The 20,922-nt window shown below is 38.1% G+C and overlaps 1 protein-coding gene across 1 annotated transcript; it reads right to left on the reverse strand.

Moving 5' to 3' along the window:
• Positions 1-1,010: 1,010 nt before the first annotated feature.
• LOC122644259 (probable complex I intermediate-associated protein 30) lies at positions 1,011-13,950 on the reverse strand. The gene is made up of 7 exons (XM_043837900.1): positions 13,826-13,950; positions 10,843-10,956; positions 9,675-9,725; positions 2,977-3,068; positions 2,069-2,149; positions 1,789-1,887; positions 1,011-1,250 (listed from the first exon to the last, which is right to left on the reverse strand). Exons 4-7 carry the CDS (start codon positions 3,013-3,015, stop codon positions 1,062-1,064), a joined length of 408 nt encoding a protein of 135 aa, XP_043693835.1. The 5' UTR covers positions 3,016-3,068; positions 9,675-9,725; positions 10,843-10,956; positions 13,826-13,950; the 3' UTR covers positions 1,011-1,061.
• Between the last annotated feature and the right edge of the window lie 6,972 nt (positions 13,951-20,922).

A 20,922-nucleotide genomic window follows, 5' to 3' on the forward strand; every position in this document is an offset into this window, starting at 1 on the left:
GAGCCTTGGACCAGGCAAGATGCTTATAAAGATGAAAAGTAATGTTTTCAAAGTTGTCAGTTTTTTCAACTAAAACAAAAAAATTATGTATAAGGTTTTAGGGCATAAGATAAGAGTCTTTGGAAATAAAAAGCTGAAAGAGGTGCTTGTTGCATAACCAGACATGTCTTATGGGGATCTGCTCCTTGTTAGCTCTTTCCCATCCTTGTAGAAGACCAAAAAGTTCTGCCTCCATGAGATCTTGTACACTTATGCAAATTGCATCTGTTAGAAAACTCAGTCCATGTATCAAAATGTTAAAGTATCACAATACTAATTTAGAAACGGGTTCAGAAACTCCTACGACAATTAAACCAGGCAGGTTCATTATAGTGTTAGAATCAGAGGGATGAGATATACTAGGAGATCCATAATATGGTGATTCCATCATAAATGAATTTATTGTAGGTGGCGAGATACGTAGATCATTTGCCTATTTTAAAACACATTTGATAACCAGTAAGGGGTCAGCTCAAGTACCACACATAACAACATGAATGTTTTGATTCAGATTGAAGGAACTAAAAGAGCAAAGGGTAGACCTAAAATTACCTCAAGAGAAGTGATTAAGAAAGACATGCATGGCTTAGGCCTTGTATCAAGTTGACCTCGAATAGAGCTTATTGAAGGAAAAAAATCCATGTAGCCGACCCCATTTAGCTGAGATAAGGCTGAGTTGTTGTTAATAAATAAGATCCGAGATGTGAAAACTGAAAAGCAAAAACAATCTAAAGGTGTAAAAGAAATACAACATTGATAATCTCCACTCAAAATCTGTAATAAGCTGCTCAAAAGATTGGACCTGCAATTTTTTGGAGGCTTGTAATATAAAAAACTTGAACACAATAATGGTCACAGAGAACTCAAAACCTTATAAAAATAAAATGTTTTACGTGATCCCAAAACTTTTAGCACCTTGTTTTGAGTTCTTACAGTAAATTTTACAAGGAACAATTATCATGGAGATCATATATTGCGAGACCAGATTTGGTTATTTAACCATGTAGTTCTCCACAAATAACTCACTCTGTTCTCAAGGCTTTTATCCAGTCAATTTCTACTTCGAAATCACCTGGTCCAGATTTTGCCCCTGGTACACCACCCTCAGCATTGACAGAGAGAGACATGCCAACGATACGTGAAGGATTCACTTCCAAATCTGCATCTATAACGTTTCCTCTCCATGTCGGTAAGTACCGATCAAGCAGAATCTGAAAGTTTCATAGCGGTAAATATTAGATATTATGACCAGAAGTCTAATTCCAAAATCCAGGTGAATAGACAAACAAGGGCACCCAAACATATGCTTGCAAAATCATGAAATTTCTCCAATCTTTCAAAATCTGAAGATGTTTTCGACAATCAGAATAATCAGAAGACACTCAATAAATTAACACAGTTTTTCAATTTCCTTTTTATAAAAGTATACTCAAATGATTGTTTCACACAATCAAATAAAACTATGGTAAACAGTCAGAAAAAGAAAAAGTATACAGATCGTGTGGTTAAAATTGTATGTTAAAAATATGACAGGTATAAACCTTTTTATACTATTACTAACTTAAACCCTTTTAATGCTTCTAAACAAAAGAAAAATTCCATATCTTAAATAGAGAAGCAGCCTAAGATAGGTCCCATGTATTCCGCTGTTTATTTGTCTGAGATGTTTGTAATATAATTGATAATGCAATTGCAATTTTCACTAATTGAGGTTAGCAATGAGAGTGACAAGAGGAGTATGCAACTTGCCTTTGCAATGTACCAGTTGTCTTTTGGTCTGAAAACAAAAGCTTGCCATGAATTGTCTTCTTGTTGCCCGGGTGAGTTTACCCAATTTTCCGTGTATATCTGCACTTAGTTATCAGAGGTTTAGTAAGGAACTTACAAAACTAATTCCACTCCAGAAACTACTGATGACACATTTTTCTGCATGCATCACTAAATGTCCATGGTTTTGTTGTCCCCTTCCCTTGCGGAGGCAAGAAAGGGGAAGAGAAAAAAGAGGGGAGAGGGTGGGGGGGAGACTCACGGTGGATATGTAGGATCTTCCATCCCCTTTAATCTTCAAAGCTAGTGTATCATATGCATCCAAGTCAATGAAGCCATTAAACTGCAAATCAAATAAATATACTAATAAGGAACTGTTACTGGAACAACTATTGTTTTGGGAAAAGAGAGGGCAGCATTATCATTTCTTGATCTCTGTTATGATAGTCAGGTTGGAGTGTTAAGGAAAGAACATAATTACTAAAATATAAGGCTGTTAACTGGGAGCTTGAAACTAGGGATTAGCTCTCTTTGGCATAATTTGTATTTGCATTTATAACCTATTTACAGGAAATTACTTATGACAATATATTATGGGCCATAAACAATAAGTGTTTGGTCACTAGCATACTTGATAGATTGTAAAATAATAAATATGGTCTGTAACTAATAATTTGTAACAAATAAAAATATCATAAATCATACCAAATATCTGTAAAAATAGAAATTAACCAAATAAATACAAATAAACTAATCTCGAATAAAGAAAACAACTCCATGTTGATTAACTGTTAAAATATGTACACAGTACACCTACTTGGCTTGGAAATCATCCATTATAAACTATTCCATTCTGTATAAGACAATACTTAGTCCCCCCCCCCCCCCACCCCACCCAAAAAAAAAAAAAAAAAAACAGATTAATTCACCAAAATGTTGATAACAGTGATGGAAAATATGACAGCTTATGCTTAACTATGTCATGGTGAACCAGTCAACCTACAAAAGAATGGCTTGTAAGTTGTAATCCAGTGCAAGTCAAAGCATTAGATGGAGCAAGACGACTGAACATAATGAATAAAACTCTCCATAAAGGATGTTAGGAAACACTATTCCTGCTGGCTCTTCATCTGCAGGTACATACATAAGGATGCTGGAAATACAATTTACCTTCTTGGATCTCATTCCACAAAAACCACAACGATTCATTCTCCACTTGGAATCTTCAGCTAGATCCAAAGCAAGGTTCCCAGAGAAAATCCCTATCAAACAAGAAGTAATCATCATTTAAATGATGAAAAGGATTGGTGAAACAATGACCATCACCACTAGGTAGCAGAACTATAATATTGGTAGATACTAATAGCTAATCCATATACAGCTATCAGCTCTAGCAAGACATGAGGCAGAAGTCAGTAGATTTTCAACCACAACAGTTGATATTAAAAAAGAATGAAAGGAATGATGTAATGTATCATCAACAAAATGATTTGGGAGATGATTACCCTTATCTTGAGAACTGAAGAACTAACCAAGAAACTTCAGTACAACATAAATAAGTCAACAACTGTCGGTAGTGGTAAGAAGAAAATTCAGCATTGTGGTCAACAGGTTTGTAAACTTTAAAACTTTCTAGTTTTTCAATTTACAAGAGTACAATATGTACTTACCGCAATTGAATCTAGTGATGAGCACTAATTTGAACAAACTGAAATGAAGCAAAATCGCATAAATCTCTCACTTCCTTGGTGGGTCAACAATTTTGGACTCAATTGCCTTCTTGGTCCCTGATGTAGGAGAGGAGGCTTCTCTCTTTATATTCTCAGTTATGAAGATTAAGCATCAATGGTCTGCAAGTTTGATGCCTAGAATTAAAACTATGGTTTAACAAAGTCCAAAGATGAAGCTGTGGGATCCAATTGAATTAGTGAACAGTGACAATGTTACAATAGTTCAATAGAACTGAGAAAAGTAATGGAATAATATCTGAGGTAACATTTGATGGAAATTAGGCCAGGAATTGTTTAATTGAAGCAAGCAGGCACACAAGCACACACAGACACACACAGAGAGAGAGAGAGAGATTGAATGAATGACAGGCCCTCTATTTGGGTGGTTGATTTCGCATTGTGCAGATTGTTGAGAATTTTAATAGACTGTGATGCAGTTGCACTTCCATGGCTGGACCAGCTTTACCCAGTTTGGAAACCCAGACAAAGAAGAACTAGGTCCAAACCTGGCCTTTGGTCCACTAAGGGGAATTTAAGGGTTTATTTAACTGTTAGGGTTATTTTTGTAATTCATTTTATTATTATTGAACAAGACTGGTAGCTAGCATAGGAGTAGGAAGTTGAGTCAAGTTCAAGTCTGTTTTAGATTACGAGTAGGAATGGCTTTGAGTCTATTTATATGTGATGTAATCCATCGATATACAATAGAGTTGAATATTGAATGAAGTTTATGGTTCATGTACACCACTAAGAGCTACGGTTGGCATAAGTCCTGTTAATGGATTGTTTCCTTCTCCTCTCTCTCATTCTCATAAGTTCCCCCCAATTTCTCTCTCATAGGAGAGAGAGATACCACCAAGTGACTATTTTAGATATCTGGGGTCAACCATAAATAAAGATGGTGACATAGATGATGATGTTTCACAAAGAATTACAGTGGTGGGACGGATGAAGTGGAGAGGTGCGACCGGAGTACTATGTGACTGGCATATTCCTTTAAAACTTAAAAGGAAAGTTCTATAGGACTGTTGTCCGACCGGCTATGATATATGGGGCGGAATGTTAGGTAGTTAAGAAGTGTCATATAGTGAAGCTATGTGTAGCAGAGATGAAGATGTAAAGATGGATGTGCGGCAAAACTAGGAAGGATAAAGTAAGGAATGAACGTATTAGAGCTGATTTGGGAGTTGCCCCGATCAGTGACAAGCTCTGAGAATGTCGTTTGAAGTGGTATGACCATGTTCAACGGAGGCCTTGGGACGCCCCAGCAAGGAGTGATCTGATCCTGATTGAAGGAGCTAAAAGAGCTAGGGGCAGCCCTAAAATGACCATAGGAGAGGTTGTGAGGAATGCCATGCATAGTCTGGGTCTTGTGCCAAGTATGACCTCAGATAGAGCCTATTGGAGGGCAAGGATCCATGTTGTTGACTTCATTTAGCTGAGATTTTCTTGACTTCTTGGGCTGTACCTCTTTCCTCTTACTTTCATTTCCCATTTCTCACTTCTCTTCTCTCATTTCTTCATTCTTATTCTTCATTCCTCTTACTTTCATTTCCCTTTTGTGTGGACCTCAGTTTTCCCTACTTTGTTTTGCAAGGATCCATGTAGCAAACCTCATTTAGTTGGGGATAACACTAAGTTGTTGTATTATCTTTTCCTAGCTATTCCTTTGTTCCTTGGTCTCTCCCTTCTATTCCTATCTTTTAATGTCTGTTACTGCTCTTCTTCTGAAAATAATAAAAGGAAAAGAAGAACAGAGAGAGCTATAACTTGGGACTCACAACCTGGAGGTTGGGACTGCCCACTTCATTCAATATAAATAGAATTAAGGTACATAACAGCAAGAAGAAAGGAAAAAAGACGAAACAGCCCCTAAAGTAAGGAAATCGAGATTAGCGCCAGCGCTAATCACGATTTCCCCTCCCCCTTATTTAACGACTTCTAACACTCCCCCTCAAGCTGGAGCATAAATATTAATCATGCCCAACTTGTTACAAATATAATCAACTCTATCACTCCCAAGAGACTAGGTAAAAACATTTGCAAGTTGTTCTCTTGTGCGAACATGACTTGTAGAAATAATTCTCCATTGTAGCTTTTCTCGAACAAAGTGACAGTCGACTTCAATATGTTTTGTTCTCTCATGGAACATTGGATTCAATGCAATATGAATAGCAGCTTGGTCATCACACCATAACTGCATAGGAGACACACTTTCAAACCCAAGTTCAGTCAACAACTGCTTCACCCACATCAATTCACAGGTGACATATGCCATAGCTCGATATTCAGCCTCTACGCTAGACCTACCCACAACAGTTTGTTTCTTGCTCTTCTAAGACATAAGGTTCCCTCCAACAAAAGTACAGTAACCAGTAGTTTATCACCTATCAACAGGAGACCCAGCCCAATCAGCATCACAAAAACTTTCAATACGTCCATGTCCACGATCAGAGTATACTAGACCACGCCTTAGAGCCTTCTTAAGATATCTCAAAATGTGAATAATAGCATCCCAATGGGATGTCCGAGGAGAGGACAAAAATTGACTCACCACACTGACAAAAAAGGCTATATCAGGTTGAGTCACAGTCAAATAATTTAATTTTCCAACCAATCTCTGATACTTCTCAGGATCATCTAGGATATCACTGCTTTTAGCTGTAAGCTTCATATTGGGATCCAAGGGAGTATCCAGAAGCTTGGATCCTAACATTCCTGTTTCTGCAAGCAAATCCAGAACATATTTCCGCTAAGTGAAATTCCTTTCCTTAACTGAGCAACTTCAATACCCAAAAAATACTTCAATCTTCCCAGATCCTTAGTTTGAAACTTTTGTTGCAAGTGTGTCTTCAAACTTTGGATACCCTCAACATCATCTCCAGTGATGATAATATTATCAACATAAACAATAAGGAATATCCTCCCTACACCAGATCGTCAATAAAATACCGAGTGATCACTATCATACCGCGATATTCCAAACTCACGAACCTCGTCAATGAAACTGCCAAACCATTCTCGAGGAGACTGCTTCAAACCATATAGAAACTTCTTAAGTTTGCACACCATACCACTCCCCCTGAGCAACAAATCCTGGAGGTTGCTCCATACTCTTCATGCAGATCACCATGAAGAAAAGCGCTCATAACATCAAGCTGATACAAAGGCCAATGATGAGTAGCCACAAGAGAAAGTATCTAGATAGTCAACACCATAACGGGCCTTTAACCGAGCAGGAGAGCTGTCGGGGTTAACTTTGACCACATACACCCAACAACAACCAATAGCAGACTTCCCCGGAGGTAATGGAACAAGATCCCAGGTTTGATTTTCCTCCAAGGCCAATAATTCATCCTCCATAGCTGTCCTCCATCCAAGACTAGATAAAGCCTCTGCAACAGACTTAGGAATAGGATGACAAGAAATAGTAGAAAGGCAAGAATGGAAAGCAGAGGATAAACCAGAATAAGAAAAAAAAAGTTCGAAATGGGGTGTTAGAGTGCAACGCCGAACACCCTTACACTTAGCAAAAGGAAGATGAAGGTCAGAAAAAGGGATACTTATCTCAGGAACTGTAGAGGAAGAGGATAAGGCAGGTAGTAGAGAGGCAACGGGTGTTGGACCATCCTAAGGGCAATGAAAGTAAATCTACCGAACCAAAGGTGGAGGAGGTGGTGGTGGAAGCGGTGACGATGCTTCAACTGGTGGTGCCTGTGGAACAAAAGGATGCACAACATAGATGGGGAGATCATCATCCAGTTCAGACACAACACACGAATTATCCGGGTAGGAGGGTGGACTCAAAGAAGGATACATCAGCAGTAATTTTGCAATGTAGGAGAATAACACCTGTATCCTTTCTGGGTACGTGAGCAACCAAGAAAGATACATTTGACCACAAGTAAAGCAGACACACCCAAAAATACAGGGATGAAGAACAAATAATGGATCGGAAGAAATAAAAAGGAATGGGGAATAATACCCTGTAAAATCGAAGAAGGCATGCGGTTAACACAACATCAACCCAAAAGTATTTGGCCACTTCATTTCAAAGAGAAGGAACTGAGCGACTTCCATCAAATTTCTATTTTTTCTTTCAGCAACACCATTTTGTTGAGGAGTGTCCGAACAAGAGGACTGATGTATAGTACTACGAGCAGTCATAAACTAAGAAAAAAGGGCAGAAAAATATTCTTTGGCATTATCGCTATGCAAAACTTTGATAAACACATGAAACTAATTCTGAATTTCAGCAACAAAAGCACAAAATATAGAAATCAATTCCGAACAAATTTTCATTAAATAAATCCAAGTGACTCTTGAGTAGTCATCAACAAAAGTATCAAAGTATTTAAAACCCAACTTAGATGTAACAGGACAAGGACTCCATACATCAGAATGGACTAAAGCAAAAAGGTTCATAGACCGTTTATTGACACGATGGGGATAACTCACATTCTAAACTAGAAAGAGAACGAAAACTAGGATCCATTTTTTTTAGACCCTGTAAAGACGGACTGAAATCCTCATTAATTACACAAAGCCTTTCTTTCATATTTGTTTCTGTTTTATTAAAAACGTTACCGAAATTCCAATTTAAATATTTTCCTTACAATTTTATTTCCCATTTGGTCCTTGTCCCTATTCACCATACCCAAAAAGGGGTCCCGAACTGTTCTGAGTAATTATGAAATTACCACTGCTCCTTTATATTTGGATTTGCATCACTTTGGTGAGCCCATAGCGACCTAATTCAAGGTTTGTAAGTTGTAACCCTAGGTTGCATTACTCTGGCATTGAAATAGTAGGTAATTCCAGCTGGAAACAGGGGCCCGGATGCCAGGGGGACAAATCTAGGCCTGGACAATGAATTATGGAGTTTGAATGGTAGGAGACTCAGGTTCAGGGTTAAATATGGCCCACAATTGAGACAAGTGGATAAGGATGGGTTGTGGGGGGAAGAGAATGTCAACAGAACCTTTTGCAATACAATAGCTACTATACAGAGAGGAAAATAAATAAACAACGATCCCCACACCAAGAATCCTAGAGTTGAAGTCTCACTATCCTATACATCAATGTCTATAGTGTTGCATAAGAAAGTGCTCACCTCTGATTAGTACACCTGGGTGCTTATTGTCTCCTCGTGTATGTCTAATGCATAGGAGGGAGGGGGAATCTATTGACCATCTATTTCTTTATTGCTCTTTTGCCAAACAAGTTTGGTACAACTTCTTGTCAATGTTTAAGATTTCCTAAAGATGTTAAGCTGTTCAATTGGTTTTGGCACAAGGCTCAATGCAGTGAGAAGGTTAAGTTTTATGTCTAGGAGTGTTGCTTGCTTCTACTCGGTACTTTTGGGAGACGAGGAATTCTAAACTGTTTCAAGATTGCTATTCTGATTTTTCAGAAGTTATTGAGAAGATCAGGTGAAAGGTTGCTCATTATGGCATTAGCACAGGACCTTTTTACTCTTTAAACTCACTACAAAACATCACCTATTTAGGGTTATGAGGGAGACAATAGAAAGGCAGATATTCTAAAGGCAGCCTCCTGAAAGACTGAATAAATTGAATATTGTTCGGTATTCATTAGGCAATCCTGGGTCATCAAGTACTGGGGGGTGGGTATCAACATTAGGGATGGCAATGTCACTGGAGTTTTTTCTGCTCCCATTGGGGAAGGTGATTTGACAACAGAAGAACTGATGGTGACAACAGTAGGAGTTGAGTTTTTGACTAAAAAGGGGACGGCCCATGCAATAGTGGAGGGAGATTCAGAAAATGCTATTCGGTGGATGAGAAAGACATCAGAGAAACCTTGGCACTGTTCTCATCCGATAAGACCTATTTGGCATTTAACTTCTCAGAATGCACCTTGTATTCAGTAGTGAAAGCCGGGGCCATTCGAACTAGGGTCTGTTTTAGGGATAGCATCCCTTTGTAGATTGTATGGTATGATGCTTTACCAGTTGAGATTATTTAAGGTTAGCTCATTGAGTTGTTTCCCTTGTTGAGAGCCATACTATTTGCACTATGTATTGCTAAATAGTCGTTCTCCTTATCAATACCATGATAATAATCAAAGAAAAATTATAATATTGCATGATGCAAGGGGACATGGAGTTCACAGTACCACTTAGTCCATTTCCAGCATCCTTGATCTCCAATGATGCCGAGGACAAACCTGAGAAAGAATGCAAATAAGTTGCGGAATTACAGAAGATCGTTTACAAGATGTCTACACTAACACAATAAAAGTGCAAAAATAATATAGAAGAAGAAAAGAAAGTAAAAAATATCTATGAAGATGGTCAAGGTTCACTCATCAAAGGGTTTGCAAAATCAAGTAAATCTTTTGGCATATGGCATTCAAATGACATGACTACTAGGGCTCAATTTAAAAAATCATAAATTACACTCTTAGCATTGCCATTCTCCACCCTTGTCTCCATAAGATAAAAGACCATGACACTATAATGAATCAAAATGTTGCATTAGAAATAGAAGGATAGTGTAAATTTGCCATAGAATTTTTACACCAGAAAGTCAAATAATAGAACTCAGATAAAGCCATCGCAAAGGTTGACTGTGCTGGCCAATGGAAGCACGAGCAAAAACATCGCCCTGGGTGGAATTTCCACCTTTCCATGGGGGCAGCGCAGTACTTTCGTGTGCTTCTGTGTCTAGGCGCAGGAGCCACTTGGGCCACGCGATCAGGTAGCTAAAATGAAAAGAAAATCAAAATTTTAAAAACCAACAGATTTTCAATCTAAGCTTTTCTGGTCCTAGCTAAAATTAAAAGAAAATCTCAAACAGAAAAAGATCTGTTGAAATACTTCAAATTCCGCAAACCGAAAATGATTGGAGTTCTAGAGATAAAAAAGTGTTTTTGAAAGTAGGGAATCTTGAAACCCGCCAGTTACTACTGTCTCTACTTCCTCTTCTTATATGCACAGAGCACACACAACAACAACAACAGCAAAGTTCCTCATATGTGTGAAAATGTCCAAGAGCTGAATGAAAAAAAAAAAAAATTTGGTAAGGAGGAAACCCTTGAAACTGTCCGGGTTTACGGTTCAGGCCCAAGGGAAAACCCAGGTTACACAAAGCCTTACCCCAAACACGAGACCAACATGCCTCAGGCACCACTACGACGACAAATGTTTATTAAATATTAGAAAATGCAGTAATAACAAGAATAGAATAACCATATCGTATTACTAATAACCATATCATATTACTAAAGATGATAAATAGTAAACAGCGACAAAATAAAGCTGCATGACAAAAAATAAATATACCTCCATATTCAGAATCTGATTACAGATGCCACCTTTTCAGCTCCTCCATTGAATTGAAACGGAAGATATACTTTTCACTGGGAGGTATCAGATCTTCAGCATTCCATGTGAGAGCTACAATTTGATGGATGGAAAATAAACATGTGTATCCAATACAGAAAACAGAACTCGATAAGGACTAACAAGACTCACTTAGCAGCCTTGCTTAAATAGTAGATTGCATTATTTCAGAAATATGTGCAACGAAAAGAACTAGATTTAATGCTTTTCAAGAGGAAGAACGAACAGAATGACGAATTTGAGCAAGTAATCTTTAGAACTAATGCAGGAGCTTCTTCAATCTCTTTTAAAAAAATCCATGGGCTACGACCCATTTGTTTCGCCATCAAGGGCACTTCAGGTACCGCATGTAAGAGAATGAGACAGCTCCTAGAGAGAAGCTCTAACTTAGCTTTTACTATCTTTATTTTATGAATATTAGTTTATGTTTTAAGTAATTACAAATCTATAGCAGAAGGTCTTGATTCAAGATTTCTTTGATTCAAGAATTTACTTCTCGACTAAGTTATTGTTTTCAGAACTTTCCTGGATTAAGAACCACCTTATTCTGTGAAAAGAAACCAAGAAAACCTAAAAGCAATGTGCTTAAAACAAAAGACCAAGCCCCACTGGTAGGACACATGATCCAATCATCCAACCATTCAGTCCATATGACGTGGAACACAGACTATAAAAGCAAGAGCAATGAAAGCCCTATCATTTGAAACTCCTTAAAAGCATACTTTAGAGGGATTTTCATACGTCTGGCAGAAGGCCTAACCATCTTGACTACAGTTCATTGACTAGTCAACAGTTTTGAGCTAGGGCTAGAAACTCACCATTTATCGTCAATGACCTGAACACTCTGAATGACTGAACCAACAGTCTGTGAAAACATTGCTTCAAAGCTAATAGCCTAAGCTTATTTTCCCTATAATCAATTCCTATAACCCTAAATCTTTATTAAGTAAAGTTCCACTGCCCAATCCTTAAAAGTCCTAAACCCTTTTGTTGAGAATTGGCACTTTGATTTTTATTGATATAGAACAGTTTTCTGAAACAATCAATCCTCATCCCTCATTCCAATATCCCTAACCTTCAGGTCTAAGAAATTAGGAACTACCTACTGGACAAGTGGACAACATAAATTATCCTGCATTGAAATCCTCAAGGATAATTGAATCCTCATCCTTTTATCATGAATGATTGGAGGAACATGCTTGTTGAGGGAGATTCTTCACTGGGTATTAGTTGGCTTGATGCCTTGGCACTATTTTTACTTCATTAGGAAGGTTAAGGCCCTTGGTCGTCTCTTTCCTTCAGAGACTGAGATCTGCTAACTCTATTGTTGATAATTACCTAGGAAAGGTGCAGACAGGCATTCTCTGTATGTAAGGCCGTAGGCCTTACCCTATGAGGTAGCTCTCCTAGGGGATTAGGCCTGGGCCTATTGTTGTTGTTGTATCATATCTCTCATACCCAGGCCATTCTTTATCAATATCCTCGTATCTGTCAAAAATAAAGATATAAATATGAGGTGCTAAGCATAGTAGAATGATTTTATTTTATTTTTTTTGGAGGGGGGGGGGGGACCCAATTAGGCAATCTTTGTAATCTTTCCTTTTAGTTTTTTATTGTATCCTATTGCACAAATAGTCATGAACATGATACCAGAGTGTTGAACATTGGTTATCTAGTGAATTGTATCATAAAATGGAGTCTGAATTGTTGGAATACAATATCCACCTGCAATGTTTACTAGCATGCAACAATGGCAATGAAACACTTGAATACTTATGCCCTAGTCCTATCATTAAGTCTACCCTCTCACCTCGACTGCACAATGCTAGACCTTGAGGTCAAAACAGGTAACCTTTTACACACTTTGTAGCTTAGACCAGTAACATAGATTGGTTTCTGGGATTAAAATGCATGTAATTGATTATTGTAACTTCTATTTCGAAGATCTGACTCCATGTCTGAAGGTTTAGGGTTTTTTTTTTATATTTTTGCATTAAATGAGTTAGAGGGTAACAGATTCATGATCAACATTGGCTGACACTTGGGATCTAACTGGCCTGACCTGGAAATACTCATCCAATTCCCCAAGATTGTCCATTATCAAGGTATAAGATCTTTCTCTTTAAAATCATTTTATCCACTTGTAAGTAGAAGGGTTATCTCTTTCCCTTTAAGTTCTAAGCTTCATCTAAGGACTATCTGATAAGACCTTGATTGATCATACAAAATATAAGTAAAATCTTCCTAGCATATGACTAAGAAACTCAGACCGTCCCAACCTTACTAAGTTTACATGGAAAAGGATTTGGTCACTGAATATCTCTCCCAAAATTAAGAATTTATTGATGAAGCCACTGCAGCCACAAAACATTGGTCAATCAAAAAGACCATTCTGATCCTAATGTCCTCTACGTAATAATCAGAGGTATCCATTTCTCATGCCACACCTTTCGCGTGAAGGTCCAAAAGATTTCTGGTTTGGCTGGGCTCTATCTTAGCAAGATTCTGCAAGTCCCGTGATTGTTGTTTATTGGATAAAAAGAGCACAATTTAAAAAACGAACACAGGATTAGGATCTCAAAAATTACCAAATCCTTCTGAAAGCAAACTAATTATAAGAAGTATCAAGCATGGGCCTTAAATTATAAAAAAATTTCACGCATTTGAACAGAAACCAATACCGTTGAAATATTTTCACCATTAATACTATTATACTACACTCAGAAAAAGGTCACAGCCCAGAAATGTAATAGCTTGATTTATGTGACCATAGTAATAGTACATTTTCAATCAAAACCAACGAAGAATAAGGAAACGAACGATCAACAACCACAACAAGCTCAAGAATCAAAATGTCCACGAATTATCGGGTATCATGTAAGAATGAAATAAAGAAGGAACAATTGCATCAAGTTATAAGTACCTTTCTTGGTGGCAGTGATAGAAGCTCGCCAGAGTTCTTTAAATCTCGACATACTTGTCGTCCCCCTCGCTTCGTGGAGTTTGTACTCTCCACCCTGTAACGAAGATTAGCAGAAGTTGGAAAGAAATTCGGCTTTCAGGAGAACAGGGGAAGAGGAGAGCCTGATGGAATTACATTTACAGATCCACTACCTATGCTCTACATTCCCTGTATCTGTGCTTCCAGCTTCTGATCCTATGCCTATCATGTCAACCTGCACCAGTGTCCATGTCTCCATCATTACAAATGTGACAAGAGAACAGAAAAACCCTAGAAGTGGGAGACGAAAATTGCTGGAGTACTACACTACCACATATACTTGTGTAATCATGTTTACAGTCACTACTGGTATATTCCGAGATGTATTGAAGAGACAAGAATCATGTTTATCATAATATTGCTTAATGAAAATAATAAAACAAGTTTTAAGGAAAGGTTCATCTTCATCAGGTGATGTTGTTGATCAGCATGGCTACACTATAAGTACTGATACAGAAAGCTGGATGCATGGAGAGGTAGACAAGATAAGGATCGAGTATAATTAATGTGGCACACTCCAAAGTCGAAACAGTTGGTTTCCATTCTCTCTAATGTTGGAAAAGAATTAATAATGCCACCATTTGTTTCAGTGAAGATCAATCCTGGAATATGGAAGCTACACACACACACAGACACACACACAGAGAGAGAGAGAGAGAGAGAGAGAGAACTACTGTATCTTTGTAGTTAGTTTTGTTATAATGGTGGTTGTTGAATCATTATTTTGGAAACTGAGAATCTTGATTTATTCTGGCCGGGTTCTCTAGTGGTGACGAAGAAGATAACACTATTGTAACCTTAGAATTAATTCTTTCTCACGAGCGTTGTTGGGATATATTCGTTTCGTGATTGATGTCAATTTTTTTTGCACTTGTGGAGATTTGCTCCTCTGAACTGCTCTCTTGAATGCAAACAGTACAAGGAAATGAATGGAATAAGATCAATCAGATACCAGCAAGTCTGAAACTCCATTTTGATCTCCAAAAATTTCAGGACTGGTAAAAGCTATTCTTGAATGCATATTCAAAACTGAATTCTGAACTCTATCAATAGAATTAAGGCTTACTTGATTGATTTTAAATGGGTCTGGAAATTAGTTGCACTAACAGCTAGAGAAACTTTCATTTAACTATGTTAAGGATTTGGTTGTTAGTTATACCTATATGCTCCTCTTATTCAGGAAAAACAGTATTTGGTTCAGCTAGCATTACTATCCACACATTGTTAGTTCTCTAATTAGCATTATGTTTAGGGAAAAAACACTTGGGTGGAAGATATTAGGTTTTGTTTTTGAATATGATAAAAAATTAATCGATCAGCTGTGTGTTCAGGAACTCTCTCATGTTAGTAGTGCATCAACTAATCCCTCAGACTATCAAATCAAAGTTTAGGAAATGGAGAGTTTAGTTGAACCATAAACTCTATATTATTGATTACAGAAAAGAGGGGTATCCATATTGTAGCAATTTTCTCAAACAATAGTGTGAAGCTAAGGTAATGATATGGAACAATCATTTTTTATGCTTTGGGTATCATGAGCTCAAGGAGATGAGAACTGTGTGACTGGTTCTCTCTGTACAAAATTTAATTGTCTGGGACTTAGGTTACAAATGAGATTGATTTTTATCGACAATAAATAAAATTAAATGCCCTAGATTCCCACAGGCAATTTACAATCACCATCACCATAGCTAACATTATCTTCAGCATCATCATCACTATTATGACCCATTAATGGCTGAGAGAGAGAGAGAGAGAGGAATTCTTAACCATAGGTGGTTGGGAGTACTAAACTACAAAGTATACAGATGTAGGACTAAATGGGTAATACATAAGGCTCATAGAACATGACAATTCTCTCTCTCAGCCTTGAGCAGTTAAACCCATAAAAGTGACAGTGCAAAACCCTAGAAAAATAAGAGATGAAAAGGAAAAGGAAAATGCAGGCATTACACATCGTGATCAATGCTGTGAAAGCATGAATAATACAAAGTTTGCAGAGAAAGAAGGTTAAGAGAACTGCACGTCCCTTCTGCCATAAAAGTAAAGCTTCAAAAAATTGAAATTAAATGAGGGGGGGAGGGGTGTGCAGTGCAGTGTACTCATCAGTGAGCCTACAACGACTCGAAAGTCAAGAGAAGGCACAATAGATCAAAAAAAAATTATGTTTTTCCTTACTTTTTATCTTCCACTAGAAGGAATAAATCTTTTAACAAAATAAAATGGGATCAACACCAAAAACTATTTCCAGGGACATAACGAACCAATGAGCAAAAGAAAAAAACAGATCTACCATTCACGGGAAGAAGAACATGAGAGATCGTGAAACATAGATCCAGAAATCAAGATCTAAAATAGGCTTTAAGAAATCTTACCCTAGATACCTAAGATCCGAATTCCGCAACCCCTAAAACCCTAGTTGCAGGACGAAGATCCAACTTTCTCTTCTATTTTCCCTGCAAAAGTGGAGTTGACAAAATAATTTTTGGGTAATTTACACATACCACCCCTGGGGTTTGACTGCGTTAAAATTTAGATTTGAACTCTGCAACTCATCTTCCCCAAATCGATTGGGGAAGATGAGTTGCAGGTTTTATGCAGAATAAGTTTAAAAAGATCTTTTATTTTATGGATAAATCTTCTTACTGCAGAAACCCTTCTTTTTTTATTGAGATTAAACATCCATTTCACACGTTTCAAGGGTTTCATGATCAAACAAGTTTTAAATAAAAATCTAACGTCACACATTGGATACCCAGAAATTTATAGTAAAAGGGTTCTAATTAATTAAGTGGGGACAAAGAAGCTTGTGGATTAGTACAATTGGATGGTGATGGAGGAGACTTTCATGAATTTGAAGTCCATGGAAGCAGTCAATTCTAATTTAATGGCGACAAATCTAACGATTTTGGCATGGAAGCAGAGAAATTTGCAATGAAGAGAGAGGTTGGAGCTCGCAAAGAAGACGATGAACCCCTAACAGCTGGGGGAAGATTCTTCCCTCAACCAGAAATGAATCAGATGATTAGTTGTGTGGTTGGGATGAAGAATCCAATCGATCTGGAAGCCTTGAAATAGTTGAGTACGAAGAAGCCGCATAGAGCTAAATAGTTTATGGGTAAAGTAACGTACCCCCCTAGAATGCACCCAATATTCCGCATACCCCCGTAAGCGGTTCAATATTCCGCGTACCACCCCTCAATATTCCACGTACCACCCCTGCTTTACACCCCAAATGCCACATAGGTCCAATCCGTTAAATACCACCGTTAGATGACTATTTTACCCTTTGCTCCATTTTCTTAAATCTGAAAAAACTTAATTACCCTCACTTATTTGTTGCCCTAAACTAATTGAAAATGACCATTTTACCCTTTGTTTTATTTTTATAAATGAAAAGACCTAATTGCCCTCATTTATGCATTACCCTAACCTAATTTGAAAAGACTATTTTACCCCTAAATACTTGTTCCTAAAACCCCCCAAAATGCCCTCATCTTCCCCAAATCATCATTTTATTTTACACCACCACCACCACCACCCACCATTGGCTTTGGGTTCTAAGACAAATGCGAGGTAAATTCTCTGGAAACAAATCAATTTTTGTACAGGTTTCTCTTATCAACCAATTCGATGAAACCCTAACCCAATGATGAAACTTATATACTTAAAATTCAACTTTTTTGAACTAATCTTGATGTCCAATGCAAGAAAACAACTAAAAAGATAATGATTGATCAAGAGAAGAAAACAAAAAATTGCAATTTGCGATGAGTCTTTCACAAAATGGAAAGATTTGGAAGTTCTGTTACCAGATAAAACCAGAGTTTCTAATACTTCCATCTCTGGTTTTTAGTGGAAGGCTCTCTCTCTCTCTCTCTCTCTCTCTCTCTCTCTCTCTCTGCCCTAACCTCTCTACTTCCCTTTATTCAAAGATCTCTCTCTCTCTCTCTCTCTCTCTCTACCCTAACCTCTCTACTTCCCTTTATTCAAAGACCAAACTCCAAAAGTCAGAAAGGGAAACAATGTGAAAAAGAAAAATTGAAATTGGGAGAAAAACAGAGTAAAGAGAAGAATTTGTTTCCTACTGTGACACTATGAGAATTTGTTTACAGGTGTAACAGATTAGTATTGTTACTTTAGAAGATACTGTGTTGGTTGTAGATTGAAAATTAAGTTAAATGCATTGTCAAGGAAAGAACTAAGCGAACAGAGGCGGTGCTACTTTGTTGCATCTACAAATAAAAAAATAAAAAAAATCTGGGTTTTTTCTTACCCCCAAATTAGGATTCGATTTCTGGAATGGTGGGTGGTGGTGGTGGTGATGGTGGCTGCGGCAATGGTGGGTGGTGGTGGTGGCTACGGCAATGGTGGGTGGTGGTGGTGGGTATGTAAAAGAAGATGATGATTTGGGAAAGATGAGGGCATTTTGGGGGTTTTCAGGAACAAATATTTAGGGGTAAAATATTCATTTCAAATTAGGTTAGGGTAATACATAAGTGAGGGCAATTAGGTCTTTTCATTTATAAAAATAAAACAAAGGGAAAATTGGTCATTTTCAATTAGTTTAGGGCAACAAATAAGTGAGGGTATTCAAGTCTTTTCAGATTTAAGAAAATGAAGCAAAGGTTAAAATGGTCAAAATATTGTCATCTAACGGTGGTATTTAACGGATTGGACCTATGTGGCATTTGGGGTGTAAAGCAGGGGTGGTACGTGGAATATTGAGGGGTGGTATTGAGCCGCTTAGGGGGATACACAGAATATTGGATGCATTCTAGGGGGGTACGTGTATTTTACCCATAGTTTATTGGAGGAACCGACGGAAGCAACAAGAAGACAGAAGAGATACATGCCTATGAGGCAGTGAAGATCGAAAGCCGGAATTCCAAATCTGGGTTTTTTGGAGTGGTCAACCGCCGCAATAACCCATATGAGGATGAAGATGATGGGTTTGGAAGTTGGAGGATCTATGTCCTTATTGGCCATGCGCACTCTTCTAATCCCTTCTTGAGCTTCTTCTTATCCTTTGTTCTTGGTTTGGCGTCTGATACATCAAAGATGCTTCCCTCCCCCCAATAAAACCCATTGGGCAGATAACAAGAGTTTAAAGATGAGATTAGATTAACCAATTGTGCTTCTTCGTTGAATTGGTAGAAGCCCTAGCTCATCACATAATAGACTCTAAAGTCCAAGTCACTAGAGCTGCAAGTCAAATGCAGTAATCTATCTGTAGGAATGCACCTTGTTAGATGTTCATCGTTGATGGTTTCTTCGGCTTTGGGAGTTTCATGTGGTAAGGGAACGAAAGTGTTGTGTATTGAGAATCCATCACGCTTCGGGGGATGGAATTTTGTTGATGTCTCTGTTTATTGCTTGTTGTCGGAAAGCCGATCAGCCTGATCAGATGGCTACAATCCCTAATGATCCATCTTCTTCTTCTGCAAATTCGAGGAGAAGTGAAGAGATTGGAATTGGTTTATGCATAAAACCTGCAACTCATCTACCCGATTTGGGGAAGATGAGTTGCAGTTTTTTTTTTTCTTTTTTTTGCAAGGGCAATTCCGTCAATTCAAATCTAAATTTTAACACAGTTAATCATGAACTGACGGAATGGGCTTATTACCGTTTGCAAACCTCAAGGGTACGCAGAATTTTCCAAAACTGGGGGGTAAAATCATACTTTCGTCAAACCTTAGGGGTGGTATGTGTAAATTACCCATAATTTTTTATTTAATAAAAAAAGTGTAAATTACACATCACCCCTTAGTTTTCAAACAAAACTCAAATCACCCCCTGATTTTGAAAATACTTAAATCACCCCCTATACAGTAACAGTGTTAGTCTACTGTTAGTTATTGGTGTGAAAGGACTATTTTACCCTTATACTAAATTAGAATTAAATTTGCAATACTATCCTTCATCTTCAACCTAAAATACCCCATCCCTTTCCTGCAACTCCGACAGCAACGCCACCGCCACCGTCGTCGCCGCTTCTTCGCCCTAGCCCTATGGTCCATTCGTATCACGCCCATGCTCTCTAGATCTCTCTCCATTGTTAGGTCTCGCACTCTGGTGGTGGTGCTTCATCAAGTCCATGGTCATATCGTATTTTCAAAAACCAGGGGGTGATTTGAGTATTTTCAGAAAGAAAGGGATCTAGATCCTTTACTGTCGAGCTGCTCGGCATGACTGTGCTGCTAAGACACAGTGAGGCACGCAATGACCGCCTTACCCCCACTCGAGCAGGGGTAAGGCGGTCATTGCATGCCTCACCGTGTCTTGGCAGTACAGTCCTACCGGGCAGCTCGACAGTAGAGGATCCAAATTGGAAAGCTAGAGAGAGAGAGAGAGAGAGAGAGAGGGACTCTGAGACAGATTCAGATCCTCTACTGCCGAGCTGCCCGGCAAGACCCTACTGCCAAGACACAACAAGGCTGTAAATGACCGCCTTAACCCCACTCGGGCAAGGGCAAGATCCAAATCCTCTGCTGTCGCCTGCCCGTCCTGCCACGTGTTGCGCAGACACGGCAAGGCGTGCAATTACTGCCTTATGGTGTCTGTGCAGAACACAGCAGGACGGGTAGGCCCCATCAATATAACGTGAGAAAAAGTTTCATTTAGTAGGAACCCATATGATGTTTGAAGAGAGAGATAGTGCGGACACACTGCTATTATGTGAGAGGGCGTGGGAAGGAATCCATACATCTGCTTGGGGATCTTTTTCGTGCCAATTTTTTTCTTTCAATTTCAAAAAATAGGTCCTGTTTCCAAAAACAAAATTTTAGAACATATAAATTTTCAAACAAAAGCAATACCAAACATGTTTTTTTATAACTAAAACACTTTTTCTATTTTTTATGAAAGGAAAAACGGTCAAAAATGTTATCGAATAGCACTTTGTGATTTTGATTTGGAATTCAGTAACATCTAGCTCATCTAGGGTAAAATTTACCCCTCCATTCAAATCAATGTAACACATTTTTTTTTTTTTGGTAATGAATGTAACACATTTTTTT

The sequence above is a fragment of the Telopea speciosissima genome, chromosome 10 (genome assembly GCF_018873765.1).
Source record: "Telopea speciosissima isolate NSW1024214 ecotype Mountain lineage chromosome 10, Tspe_v1, whole genome shotgun sequence".
In the NCBI taxonomy this organism is placed as follows: domain Eukaryota; kingdom Viridiplantae; phylum Streptophyta; class Magnoliopsida; order Proteales; family Proteaceae; genus Telopea; species Telopea speciosissima.

What these genes read in the sequence shown, in the direction of transcription:
- LOC122644259 (XM_043837900.1), bottom strand. Translation starts at nt 3,015, where the DNA reads ATGAATCGTTGTGGTTTTTGTGGAATGAGATCCAAGAAG. An exon ending in GTGGAATGAGATCCAAGAAG is followed by an intron (nt 2,150 to 2,976) that starts GTAAATTGTATT and finishes TTTGATTTGCAG; the next exon opens with TTTAATGGCTTCATTGACTT. An exon ending in GAAGATCCTACATATCCACC is followed by an intron (nt 1,888 to 2,068) that starts GTGAGTCTCCCC and finishes AACTAAGTGCAG; the next exon opens with ATATACACGGAAAATTGGGT.